Genomic DNA, 20,372 nt, shown 5'->3' with positions numbered 1-20,372 from the left:
CAGGGCTCTGTGGGTGCCAGGAGTCGAAATCGACTTGATGGCACATTTTACTTTACCCATTAAGACTACAGATGGCATCAGTTGAGTTTTTATTTTGTTTTATGACCTTTTAAGCATTTTACATGAGTTTTACATGTTTTATTTAATTTCCAGACCACTTGCTTTCTCTTTATTATGGTAAGACACTGCAGGAGTCCAATTTGGGTAGAAAGGTGGGGTGTAAATATTCTAAACAGCCAGATTAGGTTTGAGCAGTATGTTCAATAAATAGACACTGGTGAAGTTCAGTGGCTTAGAGGAACATAGGAAACTGCCATATACTGAGTCAGACCATTGGTCTATCTAGCTCAGTATTGTCTTCATAGACTGGCAGAGGCTTCTCCAAGATTGCAGGCAGGAAACTCTCTCAGCCCTATCTTGGAGATGCCAGTGAGGGAACTTGAAACCTTCAGTTCTTCCCAGAGAGGCTCCATCCCCTGAGGGAAATATATCTTACAGTGCTCACACTTCTAGCCTCCCATTCATATGCAACCAGGGTGGACCCTGCTTAGCTAAGGGGACAAGTCATGCTTGCTACCACAAGACCAGCTCTCCTCTTTCAGCATGAGCTGGGAAGTACAAATCACACCTCAGCCACAAATTCATAAGGCAGTCGTTAGCTGTCCATTATTTCTCTATCTCCCATCTGTATTATGAGGAAAATCACACTGCCAAGAAGTGTAAGTGGATCCTATCTCTACCTTCTGCTTCTTCTCAGAACATACAGAACAGTCATGAATCTCCTCCCATTGATTACCCCTCAGAAGGAAGCAAAGTGTCATTAATTCATTTCCCCCCCAGACCTCAACAACTAGTCAGTTAATACAATCAGCAGAATCAAATTGAAAGGTTTTTCCTAGACTATCATTTCAGGTTGCAAGTGAGAGTTTGCATGTCTAAAGGCACCCACACTGAGGGGGAAACAGTTCTGCCTGTACAGAGAAAAAAATGTACGTTGGGGAGAAGATTATACTGAACTATTTTCTCCAACATGTTACTTTTCCACGCACAGGGAAGTTTTATTTACACAAAGATGGACTCCTGAAATAGGACAGTCTCAGAAAAACTTAACCACTTGGTTCTGCTGAATCAACTATGAACTGGCCCCAAGATAGATGAAAGACAGGTAATATATGGAAAATACTCAATAAGCCTCCCACATACTGGATGAATATGAACAAACAAAAGAGTAACTAAAATCAGATGGAATTTTATACTGTGCTACACATACAGAGTTAAGTCTTCCTTTCTCCCTTCGGTCTGCAACATAGTGGTTGTTTTTTAAGATGAGGCTAGAAACAATGGCACAACCTTTCCTTTCCTAGAAACATTCAGATTTGGAACACCAGACTGCCTGGGGAGAAAAGGTGGCCTTTGCCTAAGACTAGGTCAACATTGTCATTCAAGATGGAAACTGGTATACCCTTCCAGAAGATCACTTCAGCAGAATTCAGCTGAGCCAGCCTGATATGGCAAAATGACTGGAGGAGATGCAATTGACCTGTGCTATACAAGGAGGTCAAAGCCAGATAGCTCAGCAGTCCTCTCTGACCTTACTGACATTTTGTTTATCCTATGGGTTCTATTATCTACTCCATGCAGTGAAAACAGAGTGGAAGTTTGCAGTCTTTTTCAGTTACTTCCTTTATTTATTACCATAAGAGCTTTTGTCAGTTCACAGAATGTTTTAATGAAGAAAACCTTGTTTTCTTGTTCTCTAGGCATCAGAAGCTACAAATCAAGATTTATAGCCATGTGTACATAAACAGAACAGGGCTACCATTTGAGGGGGAAAGAGAACATATTTTCTCACTACATAAATCAAAAGGGAAGGCATGGACTGTACTGTTGAACAGCACATCTTGAAATTGCTACAGCTGATTCTTTGTGCCTGAAGCCAGTAACAAAGTTGCCAGCTGAGATATAAAAAGGGAAGTGGACCATGTATACAGGACTTGCACTGAAATGGAAAAGATTTGTTGGGGGAGAATCTCATTCCAAAGATCCTAGTGGTCACATTGAAATCTGGCAGGTGTCTGAAGAATCCAAATCAGAAATTTTTCATGGTTCACATTCTCACTTTTTTTAATCAAGTCATCTTCTGTAGCCTTAACAAACCCTACAATATCACCCTTGCGCCAAGACCAGTTTAGGTTTTCCTACTATTACTTTATTATAAATCCCATATTGCATTGTGAATATGAACTATGCAAAAAGAGTCAGTGTGGCGTAGTGGTTAGAGTGCTGGACTAGGACTGGGGAGACTTGAGTTCAAATCCCCATTCAGCCATGATACTAGCTGGGTGACTCTGGGCCAGTCACTTCTCTCTCGGCCTAACCTACTTTACTGGGTTGTTGTGAGAAGAAACTCAAGTATGTAGTACACTGCTCTGGGCTCCTTGGAGGAAGAGCGGGATATAAAATGTAGTAGTAGTAGTAGCAGTAATAATAATTTAAAAATGCGTGTACCCCAATTATTTAATGGCTCCACATCATGACAACTACAAATCTCACAATGCAGTGTGTGTGTGCATGTGTGTTGATCCTTTAAATAATTGTGTGTATCCAAAAATTCTAGTGATATTCAGTTTATGGGCTTGGATCAGCACATGTTGGACTGGATTCAAAGCAGCACTATGCAAACTGTCCTTAAAAAGCCAGACTGTGGGAAGCTGGAGGGATGGTACTTTTTTGGTAAGGAAGTTGCATCAGTTTTTCTTTTTATATAATAGACACTCCCCTATACACTCAACTTTCTAAATTGTCTGTAGTATATCTTCCTCAAGCCTTAAGGACAAAGGACTGAAAAATATTTCATTTACTGAGATCTCAAAAGAACAGAGATGTCTATTTACTGCCAATAACAAGGTTCATTATAAGATTACAAAACTTTTAACTAACAGATTCTAAGGGGAGTCCTCTTTGTGTCTTTATTTAGGCCCTTCTTAAAGTGACTCAAGTTGCTATTCTAGTTGTTTGAATGCCAGATCCATGAAATCACAAGGCATGCTTGTCACGTTTTCTTATAAAGCTACACAACTATTTGACGAGACCAACAATACTCTGGGGCTAATAAAACCCCCCAAAGTAAAATCTTCAGAGAGTCAGTGGCATGCACTCCAGATGTCGTTCAAGACTTTATGAACCAGCAGACTAAGTCTTTATTCCAGTTCTCCTGGAGTGAAGTGGGCTTAAAAAAAAGCAATACAGTATAAAGAGAGTACCTAGTTTGCCTGTTAGACAAAGAAAATGCCACTGAACCTTGGAAGGACTGATGCTTTGTTGTGTTAGACATTTAGCAACTGCAAATGTCAGTGCTGGTTCCCAAACCCCCTTTTGGAAGGGGGAACCTTTTTGTGTGTAAGAATCAACTGTCAGGTCCATCTCTGACCCACTTTTTTGGGGGGGGTACTGCCCCATCACCACTGCCAGACTGGTCTTCAATTTATGGGCCTTGCCCAGTGTTCTCTCTAATTCTTTCCATATGTGTGCAGAATTAGTTTTGTTCTGGGCAGCAGTATCAAGGCAGTGTATGCTCACATGCATTCAGAGTGGGACCGTCCTGATTCAACCTGAGTGGGATCTAAAATTAACTGAGCAGAACAAAAAACTTGTATGTGCGCACACACCTTAAAGGGAACACCGGCCTTGCCCCATTGTTAGAAAGCAACTGAAAGTCATTGCTTAACAAAAACCCTACTATTCCAGAGATTTAAAACCATGTCCCTTCACAAGACAAATTATGGATATAATGGACAATCTTGACACTGTGACTGGATTCACAGTAATATAAACTACTGGTGCAAGGGACCAGCAAATGCACCACTGTGAACAAACTTATTAAAACAAATAATAGGGATGTGCGAAACATTTTGAGATTGCCTATTTTGAGTCAAAACGTTTCAGTTTTGTGTGTTTTGAACTCAAAACAAAATGCCCTTTAATTAAAAGGCCTATTTCGAGCTTGGAACAAAACAACCCCATTTCGATTCGAAATGATTCGACACACCAAGCACCATTTTAGAGGCCTGTTTTTCCCTTCCTGATTATTATTATTATTAATTCGATTTCTATGCCGCCCGTCCAAAAATGGCTCAGGACGGTTGACACAGAGAAATAATAAATAAATAAATAAAGATGGCTCCCTGTCCCCAAAGGGCTCACACTCTAAAAACTAAAAACAAGATGGACACCAGCAACAGTCACTGGAGGTACTGTGCTGGGGGTGGATAGGGCTAGTTACTCTCCCCCTGCTAAATAAAAAGAATCACCACGGTAAAAGGTGCCTCTTTGCCCAGTTAGCAGGGCCGTTGATTGGTTTTCTGGCACTGGCTTCTGATCCTATGGGGGTTTTGGAGAAAAGTTAAAAATGTCTTTAAAGTTGCCTGCATGCTCATTTCTTTTGTGGGTTGGGTGGTAGGTAGGTACCACCCATCATGCCCTACCACCCAACCCGCTTTGGTGTCTCTAGGAGCTAGCCATGGGGAACAATGGAGTGTTTCAAGTTTCCCCATTGTCCCCTATGGCTGAAACACTCGAAATTAGGGATGTGCAAAAAATTTCGGGCACAGATCGATCTGTGCCCGAAATGAGCAATTTTGGGTGATTCGGGGCCGAACCGAATCACCCCCAATGTCCCCCGATATTTTTCGGGGCCGAGCCAAATCACCCGAATTTCGGGGCCAAAAAATTCAGGTGATTCGGCTCATGGCTGATTTTGGGGGATTTTTTGAAGTTTTAGTGACTTTGGGGCAGTTCGGGGGCATAGAATGGGATCTGGGCAAAAAGAGTGGTGTGGTGTGGTAGTGCCTAATGGGTGCAGGCTACCACCCCAATTTCAGGGGGATTGGGCAAAGGGGTGATTTTTGGGGAATTTCTGAAGTTTTCATGTCTTTGGGGCAGTTTGGGGCAGATTGTGGGGCCTGGGGCAGAAGAGTGGTGTGGGGTGGTAGTACCTAATGGGTGGAGGCTACCACCCCAATTTAAGGGGGATTGGACAAAGGGCTAATTTTTGGGGAATTTTTGAAGTTTTTGTGTCTTTGGGGCAGTTTGGGGGCAGAAAGTGGATCTGACCCAAAAGAGTGGGGTGGGCTGGTAGATAGTGCCTAATGGGTGGAGGCTACCACCCGTCCCCAATTTCAGAGTGATTGGCCAGAGGGCTGGATTCTGTTGATTTTCTGAGGTTTTTCTTCATAAAGTGCAGTGTGGTAGATTGAGTCATTCATCATATTCATAGTAAATGCGAGTGTGAAAAAAGTGAAAGTGGGGTCATGAGAGTTCTTTAATTGAAAAAAATCTCAATTGCTATCATTGAATGAGAATTCACACCTCAGAAAATAAGGGAATAACATCCCTTCAGAAAAACTTCTGAGGTGTGAATTCTCATTCAATGATAGCAAATGAGATTTTTTTCAATTAAAGAACTCTCATGACCCCACTTTCACTTTTTTCACACTCTCACTTACTATGAATATTGAATGAATCAATCTACCACACTGCACTTTATGAAGAAAAACCTCAGAAAATCAACAAAATCCAGCCCTCTGGCCAATCACTCTGAAATTGGGGACGGGTGGTAGCCTCCACCCATTAGGCACTATCTACCAGCCCGCCCCACTCTTTTGGGGCAGATCCACTTTCTGCCCCCAATCTGCCCCAAAGACACCAAAACTTCAAAAATTCCCAAAAAATTAGCCCTTTGTCCAATCCCCCTTAAATTGGGGTGGTAGCCTCCACCCATTAGGCACTACCACCCCACCCTTCTGCCCCAGGCCCCACTTTCTGCCCCAATCTGCCCCAAAGACATGAAAACTTCAGAAATTTCCCAAAAATCACCCCTTTGCCCAATTTCCCTGAAATTGGGGTGGTAGTCTGCACCCATTAGGCACTACCACCCCACCCCACTCATTTTGCCCAGATCCCATGCTATGCCCCCGAACTGCCCCAAAGTCACTAAAACTTCAAATATTCCCCCAAAATCAGCCCTTTGCCCAATCCCCCTGAAATTGGGGTGGGAGCTTCCACCCATTGGGCACTACCACCCCACTCCAAAATTTTGTCCCTGGGCCCTTCCCCCCCGAATCGATTCGGATTCAAGTTAAATCAGAATCTGAACCGAATCAAGGGTGATTCGGGTGGCCCATATTCGGGCACAAAACAGAACAGGGGTGATTCGGTTTGGGTCCCGAACTGAATAACTGAAAATCCGAATTGCACACCCCTACTTGAAATGTTTCGGGTTTTGTTCTGTTGAAACAACCGGGTTGACTGCTGTTTCAACAAAAAGTTTCATTTCGAGCTTGGAACACATCCCTAACAAATAACTGCATTTTGTTATTTCGTGCACATCCCTAACAAATGTTTTGAAATTATCAGAGGACTGCTAGTATAATTCTTAATGCATATTATTTAACAAGTCTATCTGCCAGTGTGTGTATCAGAATATTCTGAACTGTACTGTACTGCCAGTATGTTCATAACTACGGTTTAACCTGCTAAAGAAATAATGGTAAATCTGCTACTCCAAAATGAGTGTGTTGGGGTGGTGGAAAATTATTGAAAGAATTACTATTATTTATTTAGACTTCAAGGTAGGTGGCACTTACAGTGTTTCATAAGCAAGAAGACAGATCTCTGCCCCAAGGTGCATACAAATCTAAATTCTAACTGTGAGGAGACAACAGGAAAAAAGGGAGAAGCAAGAGTAACAGGGAATAAGTGTGAGCACATGCACGCACACAGGCTTCATTTCAATGGAGAACAAGGCTTAAAGCGTAAGATGTGTTTCAAAGCGATATATATGGAGCCAATCTATGAAATAACTCAAGAAACAAGCAGCACATTTCAAGGTTTACATGCAGTTTTCAATAAGACATGCTCTGGTGAGACAGACCAAATTTGAGAATGATGCAGACCACCAGGTGTGGGGAGCCTTGGTCACATGGACTCTTATGTGTCTGGATCCCAATCTAGAAAATCTCTTACGGAATCCCAAGCTAATAAAGCTCTTATGGAAAAAATCATAACACTACAGAAGGGAATACTGTACTAACAATTCCACGACATAATAGGTAAGGAGGCCTTTCTGAACAGGTTCAAGGCAGATAATATTATAGAACTCAATCCTTGGTTTATAACAGGATAATGGATTATTATAGAAAGAGCTGTTTATTGGTACACTAGTCAAACTGCCTGTTATGAGGGGTGTGTGCAAAGAGGCCTATACATTGCAACAGTCCCCTGAGGGCTGGTGAAATGTCTCTCGGTGTGAGGGTCCCTCTGAGCTGCTCAATATCATACATGAGGCAAAATGCATGTATGTCCAGTTGCTGCATTGCTGGTAGCCATTCACATGTATGCAAGAAAGGGTTGAATTCAGGGATGCTGCTGGGTGGGCGTGAAGCCTGCTTGCTCCCTGCCCATGTCAGTTCCAGTTTCCTGGAAGGAACATTCTGGGCCCAATTACTTTGTTACACAGAACTCAGCAGGAGACACTGAGAACCAAGTCTGAACAAAAAGCAGAGTGGTTAAAAAAAAAAAAAAAGATTGAGACACCCTTTGGGATAGAGAACCCTGTGTTCATTTCTCTGTTATGCAAGCCACTTTGCACCTTTTGTTGAAAAGTCATATATAAATATACCAAAATAAATTAATATTCCACCGAGCCCCTGTGACAAACAGCTTCAAGTATTGCAGAGACTAGAACAAACCAAAATATAAAGGGGAAGGGGAAGGCTTGTCCTTCTCGAAACTTTAACACATAGAAGCTACATGTGCCTCTTCGAGCAGACACATCTTAAGCTTTGAGGCTCCACTGACCTATCAGATAAGTCTGTGCCCCACTGAAGCCCCATTTCAACCTTTAGCTATTGTTGACATTCCAATACCCCAGGAAACTAACCCAGCATGTCGAGACACTAAGAAAACCACACAGTAAAACAAGCCGGGGCTCTTTGTGGTGCAACACTGAGGGACATGATGGGTTCGTTTACGACCAAATGTCTCTTCATGTGGTTGAGCTGAGAGACACAGAGCACCATATGAGAGTTTGCTGCACTTTGGGGCAGCTCAAGAATCTGGTGGGAGAGTTGGAATTCCTTTTGTTCTAAGCTGAACTCCTCAATAAAATCACTTGCTGTTTGCTTTGTTCTGAACAGAGGCTTTTTTTGTTTTGGTTTGTTTTTAAAGAAAGGGTTCATAAGTATCACAAACCTGCAGCTGTTTAGCTATGTGCTAGTTGGTGGGGACTAAACCATGTTCACACAACTTGTGATCTACTAAGATGACTACGGCCCACCAGCGTGTTCTCTCTCTCTCTCTCTCTCTCTCTCTCTCTCTCTCTCTCTCTCTCTCTCTCTCTCACACACACACACACACACACACACACACACACACACACACACACACACACACCATTCCTCCCCCCCCACCAGCAGGCCATACACATGAAATGAAATTCATATATGAATGCAAGTACTGTTTTTACTGCTGCTGCTTTGTGTTTTATGTATTGTCTGTGTGCTCCTTGGGACTGGGGTGTGGGAAAAATGTGTTTTATGTATTATTTTTAATGGGTTATTAAATTTTTAAATAGAGAGTATTTTTATTATATATTTATATTATCTGTACTTTTGTATTTTAATTATGCATTGTTTTAATTATATTGTATACTGCTTTGAGATTATTTTAATGCAAAGCGTTATATAATCTGAACAATCAACCTGCTAACTTGGCAAAGAGGCACCTTTTAACGTGGTGATTCTCTTTATTTAGCAGGGGGAGAGTAACTGGCCCTATCCACCCCCAGCACAGTACCTCCAGTGACTGTTGCTGGTGTCTGTCTGATGTTTCTTTTTAGATTGTGAGCCCTTTGGGGACAGGGATCCATCTTATTTATGTATTATTTCTCTGTGTAAACCGCCCTGAGCAATATTTGGAAGGGCAGTATAGAAATTGAATAAATAATAATAAATAATAATAATAATCAATCAATCCATACATACAAAGTGGCCAACATTTGGCTTATGAATTACAAGTTTCACAGGCCTGGACTAAGTAAAGGTAAAGCTGTGCTGTTGAGTCGGTGTCGACTCCTGGCGACCACAGAGCCCTGTGGTTTTTCTTTGGTAGATTACAGGAGGGTTTTACCATTGCCATCTCCTACGCAGTATGAGATGATGCCTTTCAGCATCTTCCTATATCACTGCTGCCCAATATAGGTATTTCCCATAGTCTGGGAAACATACCAGCGGGGATTCAAACTGGCAACCTCTTGCTCGCTAGGCAAGTTACTTTCCCGCTGCACCATTAGGGACTAAATAGCCCTCCAATAATGTTTAACTTTATTCACCCAACTAACATAATGCCTTCAATAAGGCTGGGTCTTTGGGCTGCATTAATTCAGGAGCCAAAGTACACAATACATAATACAGTTCTTTGTGACCGAAAGTCCACCATCACCTGAAACCGTTAAGTAACAACCTGTACTGCAAATAAAACTCATTACTGAAGTGGGAAGAAATACAAAAGGAGGGAGAAAAAGACAACCAATGAGAGTAAAGTCAAGTTCTTAAGCTTCTGTAGACTAGCATTTGCAACTGCAGGGACAACAAAGGGAAGTGCTGGGCTGCTGCCAAAATAAAGAGGAAATTCAATCAGAGGAAGAAAAAGGGTAAACTCCAACAAATATATTGCACTTTGTTTCACTCTTCAACAAAAAAAATGAAGGAAGCAGACGGCTTAGCAAGATAAACACCCAGAAACTGGGAATACACAATCATGAAATTAGCAAGCGAGGGTCCCATAAAGTAAAGCCCCAGTTGGCAACTAATTCTAACGGTGGGCCACTTTGCATGGGATGGGGGAGGAGATTGAGGGATAAGTCCTCAGTGGGGGGAGAAGTCACTAGGAAAGTGGCTTGTGCTCCTGAGTCCTCTGCACTGTTACAAAGGGCTTGGGGGCTCATTCTTGCATTGTGAAGTTTCCTGGCTTGGAGGCAGTGAACACACACTGCACCTTTGAACAGAGAAGAGGCCCTTGCCCGGACAAACCAGCATACAGAGGTTAGCTTGCTGCCCTGCATGAAGCAAGTATGTGCCCCAGAGCCCTCTGCAGTGATACAGACATATTTTGGAGGGGAACTCCAACTTTGTGCACACCCCCTGTTCCATGGATTGTGACCCAAATCTTTTTGGCTTTACTTTGAGGCCATTAATTCTTGCCTTGTCTACAGTAAAAGCAGAGAGAACAAGTGACCTCTATCATTCATTACAGCAACCCCTATTCTGTGACACCATCAATTAATAATAATAATAATAATAATAATAATAATAATAATAATAATAATATAGTAACATAAACCTTCCTCCCTTGACTCCCAATAAAACAAAAGACGGAGACATGAGTTCACCTGACAACACAAGTAACTCTTCAAGTTATTTTCAGATTTCGGAAACCAAGACTGGACAATGAGAACAAATGCTATTGGTAAAGTAGCAAGATGATAAATGGAGTGGGTTTCCCCCCCCCCATTTTGAAGGCACATTTGAAAGACTAGAATATACTGATTGTTAACTGTGGAACACAAAGGTATCTGATGAAGTTCTATAGGTAAAGCTAAAAGTAGTATGCTTAGGACTGCAGCCTATGTTTGTTTTGTGGCTATATAAATTTTGTTACAATCTTTGTTTCGTTTTTCCTATTAAAAATATTGGTATATCCTCTTCATAACAAAAATATTTATATAATTATATTATTATACTCCCCCACCTTATTCTGATGGTTGAGCATTTGTGGTAGTGTACCTGTCCACAGGAAGATTATTTAAGATTTCAGATCATGGAACTATGTGCAACACAATCTCTTGTGCTGTGCCAGTATAGCAACAGTTGTTGCATGGGGCGGAAGAGACAGAGGGTTAAAAACTAGCAAAACAATAGGCTTGTTAAATGCTGGGCAAAAGAGGGAGGGAGGGAGGGAGGGAGAGAAGGAGAAGAGCAGAAACAATTTAATCAGCAGCTAGAAGAGATAAAGTGCATTTGTTAAAAGGGGCCAGACAAACACTAAAAAATCTGAGCACGTCCCTGGAGCATTACAACCAAATCGAGGAGCTGTCATTCATAGCAATACAGTCCGACACTTGGAATTCTAAAATTCCTAGGGGGCACTAGCAGGCCTTTCTAGTGTCAACATTAAGGAATGTTTTTTGTTGGCTGTTATTGCACCAAAAAAAAGCATAATAAGTTGTTTTTGTAACGTTAAATATATACTTACTTTAATGAAAGTGAATAGTCATGCTTGCTGGTTTGACTATTCCTCACTAGATAACTACATTCTTTACACAACCGCAACAGGTTTTCTGCATCTGTCCGACTGATTGCTCCATGATACCATCTTAGAAAACAAACATACACACAGAACAAAAAATTACAGAGCAATCAAAACTCAGGTTGAACTTGCTTTAAATTTACAAAATATATAACATCACTGCTTTAATAACAGCAGAGTAACAGCAGGAGAGAAGGCACGCCCTCAACTCCTGCCTGTGGCTTCCAGCGGCATCTGGTGGGCCACTGTGTGAAACAGGATGCTGGACTAGATGGGCCTTGGGCCTGATCCAGCAGGGCTGTTCTTATGTTCTTTATATCTTAAAAACAGTGGCTGACTTCCAGACTAACCACCAGGGACATATTTTTGGGTGTTGCAAAAATCATGCCCCCTCTCCGGCCCCCATAATTTAGTAAGTACAGTGGAGCACAGCAGCTGACCACTGCAGGGCTGCTTCTTCTTGGTATGCAGGAGCACAATGAATCAGGATGTCGGCCAGTTAAAAAGACAGCATGATTCAACAAAAGTTAAGCACTTAGATACTTTGTGGATCTCAATGAGAGTTTCATTCTGCCTTGTATGAAAATCCTGATGCAGAGGTATTGCTGTCTAATTAAGACAATTAAGCTATTCATACTTTGTCATAAAAAGTTTCGGTTGGTTTCATTGCTAGGCTGAAGTCATCAGTTTGAGGGTGAGAGAGAAATACTAAGATCTGATCTACACATTACACAGAATTCTGCACTATATCACTTCAGCTTGGATATATTTTTGAATGCTTCTCTATTTTTTTAAAATACCCATGACAACACACAATGCATGTAGCGAACTACCATATATAAGAGAGTTTTTGTATGGCTCTTTCCCTGATATGCTATTTTACTACATGGAGGGCTCTTCTCTTTAAACATGGGTATGGGAAAATACATTCAAAAATATGAACCCCCTGCTTAAAAGACTGAAGTGGTATTGTCCAGAATTCTATCAGGAAGTTCTATCATCTCATTTTGTGCAGTGTGTCAGCCAGTTGTATATTGGCCAAATTTGAGTGGAAGGAACAGACTTAGGATGACTGAACTGAAATATGGCCTCTTGACTTCACATAATTCAGGCTTGGGAGTATGGACTGCACACCTTAAGATTTCAGGTGTGTGGGGGCGGGGGGAATGGGGTATCATATTTTAAAATTCTGCTCTGTGTTTCAAGCTTCCAGCAAAGAGAAAATTAGCACAGCAGGCAAAGGGCTAGGCTAGAATCTCTCTCCCTGATGTGCTTGCTTTCTATTTGCAAGGAAGATTGTTTGTCAATAAAATGCAGGGGGAGGGGGGGAGAAGAGTTAAAAAGTAGTGGCTGGCCATCAGTGATGTGTTTCCATTCTAAGAAGTAGGGATGTGCAGAACGCTCCGAGCTTAAGAACGTTCTCACTCTGGGCTGTTGTGAGTGTTCTGTTCCAAAACGAAGGGCTCTTTCAGTCGGAATAACCGGTGTGACTGGTTATTCTGACAGAACGTTTTGGGCATTTGCAGAAATGCCTGGAACGTTCCTTAATTTGAAGGGCATTCCATTTCGGAATGGAACATTACAACGGCTCGTTTCAAGTGCGAATGTTCTGAGTTTGGAATGTTCTGCATATCCCTACTACTTCCATGGTGTGGATGAGCACCTTAAAGTATTTGTGCTCTTGTGCAAAGGGGTGGGGATGGGGGGGTTGTTTAACACTGCCTGTATTAGGATGCTTTGGAAGTCAGAGTCTCCTAAAGTGGTGCAGTTCATTCTGCCGCCTCACTCTGCTTCATGCACAGACCTAGCCAACGGCTTTCTGCATCTAATGGAGTAAAAGTATTAGCAGGAAAATGAGGGCAAGGAAATCACTAATAGGATAACATAGTTTAACATCTTAAAGAGTTTATCAAGCTATGGCTACAATCCTGCACATTGTTATTTACATTTAATTCACAGCAACATTGCAGACATTTAGGTATGTATTACTGTGGAAAGGATTACATCCTGCTTGATTCAGATTGCAAGCTTTTGAATTGAAGGGCTTCTAACATGGATTACTCACTAGAAACAAGAGAAGTGAGCTAGCATATCATTTTCTTTACAGTGAGTAAAATGAAAGCAGGAGTGTCGACGAAATTTTACAGAGCTCTCTTTTGGAAGTCTTTGGGGGCAGACTGCGGAGCCCTGTGTGCACACTCAGATTCCGAAAATGACAAGATCTACTCTGTTGAAGCGAATGTTATAAATTCCCTTTGGACAGTCACCCCATTCCTTACACCATCACTGCCAGGCCCTGAAAGCCTCCAAATAAAGGCAGCTGGATGCCTCCAAGTGCTCACAAGCAAAAATAAATGCGATGGCCATCCCTTGCTGGTTGTGCCCCAGCAGCAGTTATTCACAGTTATATTCCCTCTGTACATGGAGGCTTCATATAGCTGCCATGGCTAATTAGCTGTCACCTAACCTGTCCTTTATGAATACCCCTTATTCTTTATTAAAGCCACCCAAGCCAGTGGCCATCAGCATATCTTGTAGTAGTGAATACTGTAAATTAATTATATGTTATGTTACATATGTTATATGTCACATATGTTAATTATATGTGAAGAAGTACTCTTGGCCCATTTTAACTGCTGTCAATCAACTTCCTTGGGTGACCTTGAGTTCCATTATACAAGGACAATATTCTCTCTATTTTCACTTTCTTCACATAGTGCAGAACTTTATAAAGGTCTACCACACACCTTTCTTTTTAACTTAACTTTTTAAAATAAAATGTTTGTCTTTTTCTGAAGGGAAGGTGCTCTAGTCTTTTGATTGTTTTGTACAGAACTCTACGGAATCCGTTTTAGGATGGAAAAATGAGAACGGTACATAGTATTCCAAATGCAGTTGCTCCATGGGTTTATATAAAAGCATTAAAATATTGGCTCTTTTACTTTCAATCCCTTCCCTCATCATGGTTGCCTTTTAAAAAACCACAGCAGTAGAGGTGTGCATGAACCAGTTTTTGCGATTTGATTTGAAATTGAATCAATCACAAAAACTCAAATTGATTCATCGAAAACAGCCAGCTTGGCTGGCTGTCTCAACGAATCAACCTTGAATCATTCCAATCGATTTGAGCTCCATTTTGAGGCCCATTTTTCTGGGAAGAGCTTGAAAAATGGGCCTCAAAATGGCACTGTTTTCCTGGAGAGAGCTGGTCTACCAATTGGGGGTTGGCGGGTAGACCAGCCCTTGTGTGTCAGCTTGCCTCAGTCTGCCGGGTAGACCAGACCAGTCCTTCAAGGTGGGCAGACATGCCAAGTCTGGAGTGGAGGGCTGGTCTACCCGATGATTCCAATTGGTAGACCAGCTCTCCTCGGAAAAACCGTGCCATTTTGAGGCCCATTTTTCTGGGGAGAGCCGGTCTACCAGTTGGGGTCATCAAGTAGACCAGCCTTCCACTCCGGACTTAGTGCATCTGCCTGCCTACTGGGTAGACCAGTCCTCTAAGGCAGGCAGATGCACTAAGTCTGAATCGATTCAGGTCGAATCAGGGTAATTCTCCTTGACCTCGAATTAGACCCATTATTTTGAGGGTGATTCAATTCAAGATTGAAGCCTGGAATCACCCAATTCAATCCAAATTGATCCGAGGTCGAATCGAATTGCACATTCCTATGCAGCAGTACACTCAACATTCAGTGAGTGTAATCCCAAACACTTATTTCTGAAGGTCACTGAAAGGTCAGACCCCACTAACATGTGTCTGAAATGAGAATTTTGTTCCTCCCTCCGCAGACACAATGCACTGGGGTATGCTAAGAACACATGACATTGTACAGTCAGGTAAGGCCTTCATTTTTAATTTGGCTTGTTTTAAACTGGACTACAGTTTGTGCAAAAGTGGGCATTTACTAGATTTATCCTCCTTTTGTGAAACAACACAGAAAACATAAGAGATGCTTGTTTCTAAACACAGCTGATAACAACTACACTATCTCATAAGTGACTTAAAAGTTTTGGGGAGTACTTTGGAAATGAATGAAGCCCAATTGTGTCCTTGTATCCTAATGGACACTCCAGTGGCTCAAAAGTAACCTATCATGTTACAAATGCAGAATGTGCCAAGGAACCACCTCACCTGTTACATTTTCTAGGTGTACACCTAAAACATTATGTATAATGCATAAAATGACATTAAAATAATAATTTATTTACTTATATGTGCATGGTGCTTTAGTGAGAAGGCAGATCCCTATCATGAAGGGCTCACAATCTAAAAGAGGCACAGGGGAGAAAACAGAGGAAGGGGAAGGAAGTAGATGCAAGGAAAGCATGATTACTTTCATGTACGCTTTCTTGTGAATACCACAGGTGTATTTGAAAATGCATATATTGTATAGGCATATTAGTCATAACTGGCTGCATCTCCTTGCTTAGTGTATATTTAGTGGCAAACCTGGGCTTGTCTCTGCATAATATGTGGAATGACCCTTGCATGAAAGTAGTGAATTCAGCAAGACGAAAATCTATTGTAAGCAATACAAAGCGAAACTGCCTAAGATAGTGTGTGTGTATGTGTTTGTGTGTGTATGTGTGTGTGTGGGGGGGTGTAACTGGCAATGCAGACATCCTAGCCACTCTTAAACAAGCCACAAACCTTGGTAAATAAAATTATTCAAAGACAGATTTCACTCTCCTTTTCCAATCCTGCCACAACTTTCCAACATAACTCACATTTGTTTTTCCAGTGGGACAGTTGGATCCACTCTCTCCCCCAGGATTCCACAGAATTCAGGGCTACCATGCTTGATGGGTTTGAAGCCGCCCCCTGGTGCCCGAAGCTGTCGACGCCGGTCACTTGAAGAAGGAGAAGGTGAAGACTGCCTCATTTCTCCCCCATTGAACTGGGCTGAAAGAAAGGTTTAGGCAAATAAATTACCTTCAAACTACCAACAGCCAGCACAACAGAGAATAGAATCTCTTAAATCTAAAAACACATCACAACATGGCTAGTCTGAATTCCTTGACATGAGGTAAAGGGCCTGATCCAGTGAATTCTCCTGTCCTCTCATATTCAAATTCCCTACCGCCCACACTGATCTTCTATTTTCAGAGATAATCATGGTGCAGCATAACAATTACACTGATGTTAATAATAAACATGGTTAGGAGAGATTGGGCCAGGTTATGTCTGCCCCAGGCCTTTCTCTGTCGAGAGAGTTCAAGCAAGCCAAACCTCACGTTGTCTGGTGACGGGAATGGAAAACTCATTTAACTGAAGAGCTACAGTATTTAGAGCAGGGCTGCACAACTTTGGCCCTCCAGCTGTTGGTGGACTACAACTCCCATAATCCCTGATACTGACCACTGTGGCTCCAACAACAGCTGGAAGGCAGAGGTTGTGCAGCCCTGACTTATAAGAGTTTGTATAAGTTTACTCCCACTAAACTGAATGCAGCTCACCAACCAGGCACAGTGGACCATCAAGGACTCAATACTAATCTCTAGTTTCTGCTGCTTGCCCGGGACTATACAACAGGTAAGACTGGGAGTACATGGCCACTGGGCTTCATTTGGCTTTTTAGGATATAGTTGTGCAGACCTGTAGTATTTGGTACAAGGCCTCTACCTCTGGGATGCAAGACCAAAATGAGACACACACTGAGGAAAGTACTGCTTCGTAGTTCTCATGTTCTTTCATCCGTTCTCTCATTCACACACCCCAATGAAAGCAAAATGTTATTTTAAAGCTATAATTACAGCACTGAGATGCATGCAACAAAAACCACCCTACAATTTTTGTTGAAACTTGTGTCATCATCCTTCAGCAGAAATAGTTTCTGTCCTCATAACATCTCTAGTCTTAAACAGTGTGCAATCCCAGATTGTCTTGACATAGGAACATAGGAAGCCGCCATTGACTGAGTCAGACCATTGGTCTATCTAGCTCAGTATTGTCTTCACAGACTGACAGCGGCTTCTTCAAGGTTGTAGGCAGGAATCTCTCTCAGCCCTATCTTGGAGATGCCAGGGAGGGAACTTGGAACCTTCTGCTCTTCCCAGAGAGGCTCCATCCCCTGAGGGGAATCTCTTCCAGTGCTCACACATCAAGTCTCCCATTCATATGCAACCAGGGTGGACCCTGCTTAGCTAAGGGGACAGGTCATGCTTGCTACCACAAGACCAGCTCTCCTGGTGGCACAGATACTTTTCTGCTCCCCTCATCAAACTGGCACGGAGGGTGGTGGTGGTAATACATTTCCCCATTTAATCCTCACATTCCCCAACAGCTACACTAGAGAGGCTTTCCAAATAGCTGAAGCCACAATAAAACATTGACATGACCCATTAACAGTTTTCATTGGCACTCCTGGTGTTTTCAGTAGCAGCTGGAATGGTTGACTGGGATTGATAAGCAGACCGCTGGGACTGTGTGTGTGTACGCATGCAGTTTGTCTGGAAGCCAACTGCGGGAGTCAAAGTCGGGCTGATTTTCAGATGGCTCACAGCTATGCTAAATGCAGCACTTGAAAAAGAAATAGCTTTAAATGAAGACTAAGGTCACATCTACATTGTATCACAAACTAGTTTAACAGTCATTCCCTCTTTTTAGTTGTGACGAAAGGGGGGTTACTCTATACTTTCCAGGGATAGACCCTCAATAGAGATATTGCTCTGATCCCAAATCTAGGAACACACTGCTCCTTCAAAGTAGGCTGCCACCAGTTGAAGACTTATCTAAAGACACTGACCAGGCTCAGACACGGCTTCAACAACATAGAACTGTCTTGCTTGGGACTTCCAGGCACCGTACAGCTGAAGTCCACACAGCCCAGCTCTAGACAACAAGATATTATTCTGAAAACAACCCAACAGTACCAAATGACCTTACGAGGGACATGGCAAAGAGTTCTTCAAGTAACCCTCTAGAACCTTTTAAACCACACTGAAGCCACTTCTGAGTATATGAACTTTATTAAGAAACAAGGGTTGCACACAGAATAAGGAACTTGGGTGTGTGTATGGTGGAATAGGTTAAAACTGGAAGTAAAGAAAGGCACACAGGAATTCAAAAGAAAATACAAAAACATTAACTAACTGACTAGTACTGAGTTGTACCTTAGTCTATCAGTAGGCAGGTCCTTGGCTGAGAGAGCATTACACTCTCTAGCTTCTTCCCTGGAACACACACTTGCAGATGGAAAATGGTGAGATGCAAAGTGGCCCTTTCTCCTGTGTCAGATAAGATTAGTGAATTGGTGAAGGGCGGGCCTGTTAGACTTTGTGGACAGGATGCTCTCGCTTCAAGATGAAGGAGGGTCTGCATTTTGGCACACTAGTGAACCCTGGAAACTGTAGTTCTGTGAGGTTATCAAACTACATTTCCCATGATTCTTTGGGAGAAGCCATGATAATTTAAGTGGTATAAAACAGACACAGGTTTGTAGTGTAGCTGTGTCCTTAAAGCAGTGTTTTTCAAACTTCTGACAGTGAAGGTACAATGGTTTTCTGAATTATAATTGGAGGCAAATTTCATTCTGATATCTGAAAAGATTGACTTTTAGAGTTGTAACTCATGCAGAGTTGCAACAGGCAGCACCTTCTGAGAGTGGGTTTTTCTGCAACACCTCTGCATCAAGAGTAATTGAGCAATCTAATCACACCTGATAGAGATGAGCAGCAAAATCATCTACCTAGCAGAAGCTAAAATGAAGGAGGCAAGGTCAGAAAAGTCAATTGTGCAGAGGCAGTAGACGACCTCCTCTGGAGACAGTGCTTTGGGCTTATAAAGCCCTTTATATACCAGCATAAATGTTCTGTTATGCTAGAGTACCCCCTACTACAGATTGGGAACAACAACAACAACACTGAAGTGAAAAGAAAAATTGGAAGTGAATACATCAGGAGAGTTAGAAAAATCCTAAAGTCCAAACTCAATGGCGGGAACACCATACAAGCCATATAAACCTGGGCGATACCTATTATCAGATACATTGCAGGAATAATAGACTGGACACAGGCAGAGCTAGAGACGCTAGATCGTAAGACCAGGAAAATAATGACCATCAATCATGCTCTGCACCCTCGCAGTGATGTAGATAGGCTATACCTCCCTCGCAGCTCAGGTGGAAGAGGAATGCTGCAAGTCCATCAAACAGTAGAGGAGGAGAAAAGAGGCCTTGAAGAATATATCAAGGACAGTGAAGAAGATGCACTTCAAATGGTCAACAACAAGAAACTATTAATAACCAATGAAACAAAGCAGGCCTACAAGAAAGAACAAGTCAAGAACCGAGCAGAAAAATGGAAAAATAAGCCACTGCATGGTCAATATTTGCACAATATAACCGGAAAATCAAACATCAACAAGACTGGGCAATGGCTTAAGAATGGCAACTTGAAAAAAGAAACAGAGGGTTTAATACTGGCTGCACAAGAACAGGCACTAAGAACAAATGCAATAAGAGCAAAAGTAGAAAAGTCAACAACAAACAGCAAGTGCCGCCTTTGTAAAGAAGCAGATGAAACAGTGGACCACCTAATCAGCTGTTGTAAAAAGATCACACAGACTGACTACAAACAAAGGCATGACAAGGTAGCAGGGATGATACACTGGAACATCTGCAAAAAATACAAGCTACCTGTAGCCAACAATTGGTGGGACCATACAATTGAAAAAGTTATAGAAAATGAAGATGCAAAAATATTATGGGACTTCCGACTACAAACAGACAAACATCTGCCACACAATACACCAGATATAACTGTAGTCGAGAAGAAAGAAAAACAAGTCAAAATAATCGACATAGCAATACCAGGGGATAGCAGAATAGAAGAAAAAGAAATAGAAAAAATCACCAAATACCAAGATCTACAAATTGAAATTGAAAGGCTGTGGCAGAAAAAGACCCAAATAATCCCAGTGGTAATTGGCGCCCTGGGTGCAGTTCCAAAAGACCTTGAAGAGCACCTCAACACCATAGGGGCCACAGAAATCACCATCAGCCAATTAC

At 42.0% G+C, this 20,372-nt stretch overlaps 1 protein-coding gene across 1 annotated transcript in view; it reads right to left on the bottom strand.

Moving 5' to 3' along the window:
* SHB (SH2 domain containing adaptor protein B) overlaps window positions 1-20,372 on the bottom strand; it is a 176,139-nt gene that overhangs the window by 21,537 nt on the left and 134,230 nt on the right. Inside the window, exons 4-5 of the mRNA XM_053301655.1 lie at window positions 16,093-16,267; window positions 11,311-11,430 (exon numbers count right to left, since the gene is read on the bottom strand). Of these exons, the coding sequence (XP_053157630.1) occupies window positions 11,311-11,430; window positions 16,093-16,267 (295 nt within the window). The remainder of the gene's footprint in view (window positions 1-11,310; window positions 11,431-16,092; window positions 16,268-20,372) is intronic.

The sequence above is a fragment of the Hemicordylus capensis genome, chromosome 2, assembly GCF_027244095.1.
Source record: "Hemicordylus capensis ecotype Gifberg chromosome 2, rHemCap1.1.pri, whole genome shotgun sequence".
NCBI lineage: Eukaryota > Metazoa > Chordata > Lepidosauria > Squamata > Cordylidae > Hemicordylus > Hemicordylus capensis.
The sequence above is the reverse complement of the archived record's forward strand: the minus strand, read 5'-3'. Positions and strand labels throughout refer to the sequence as shown.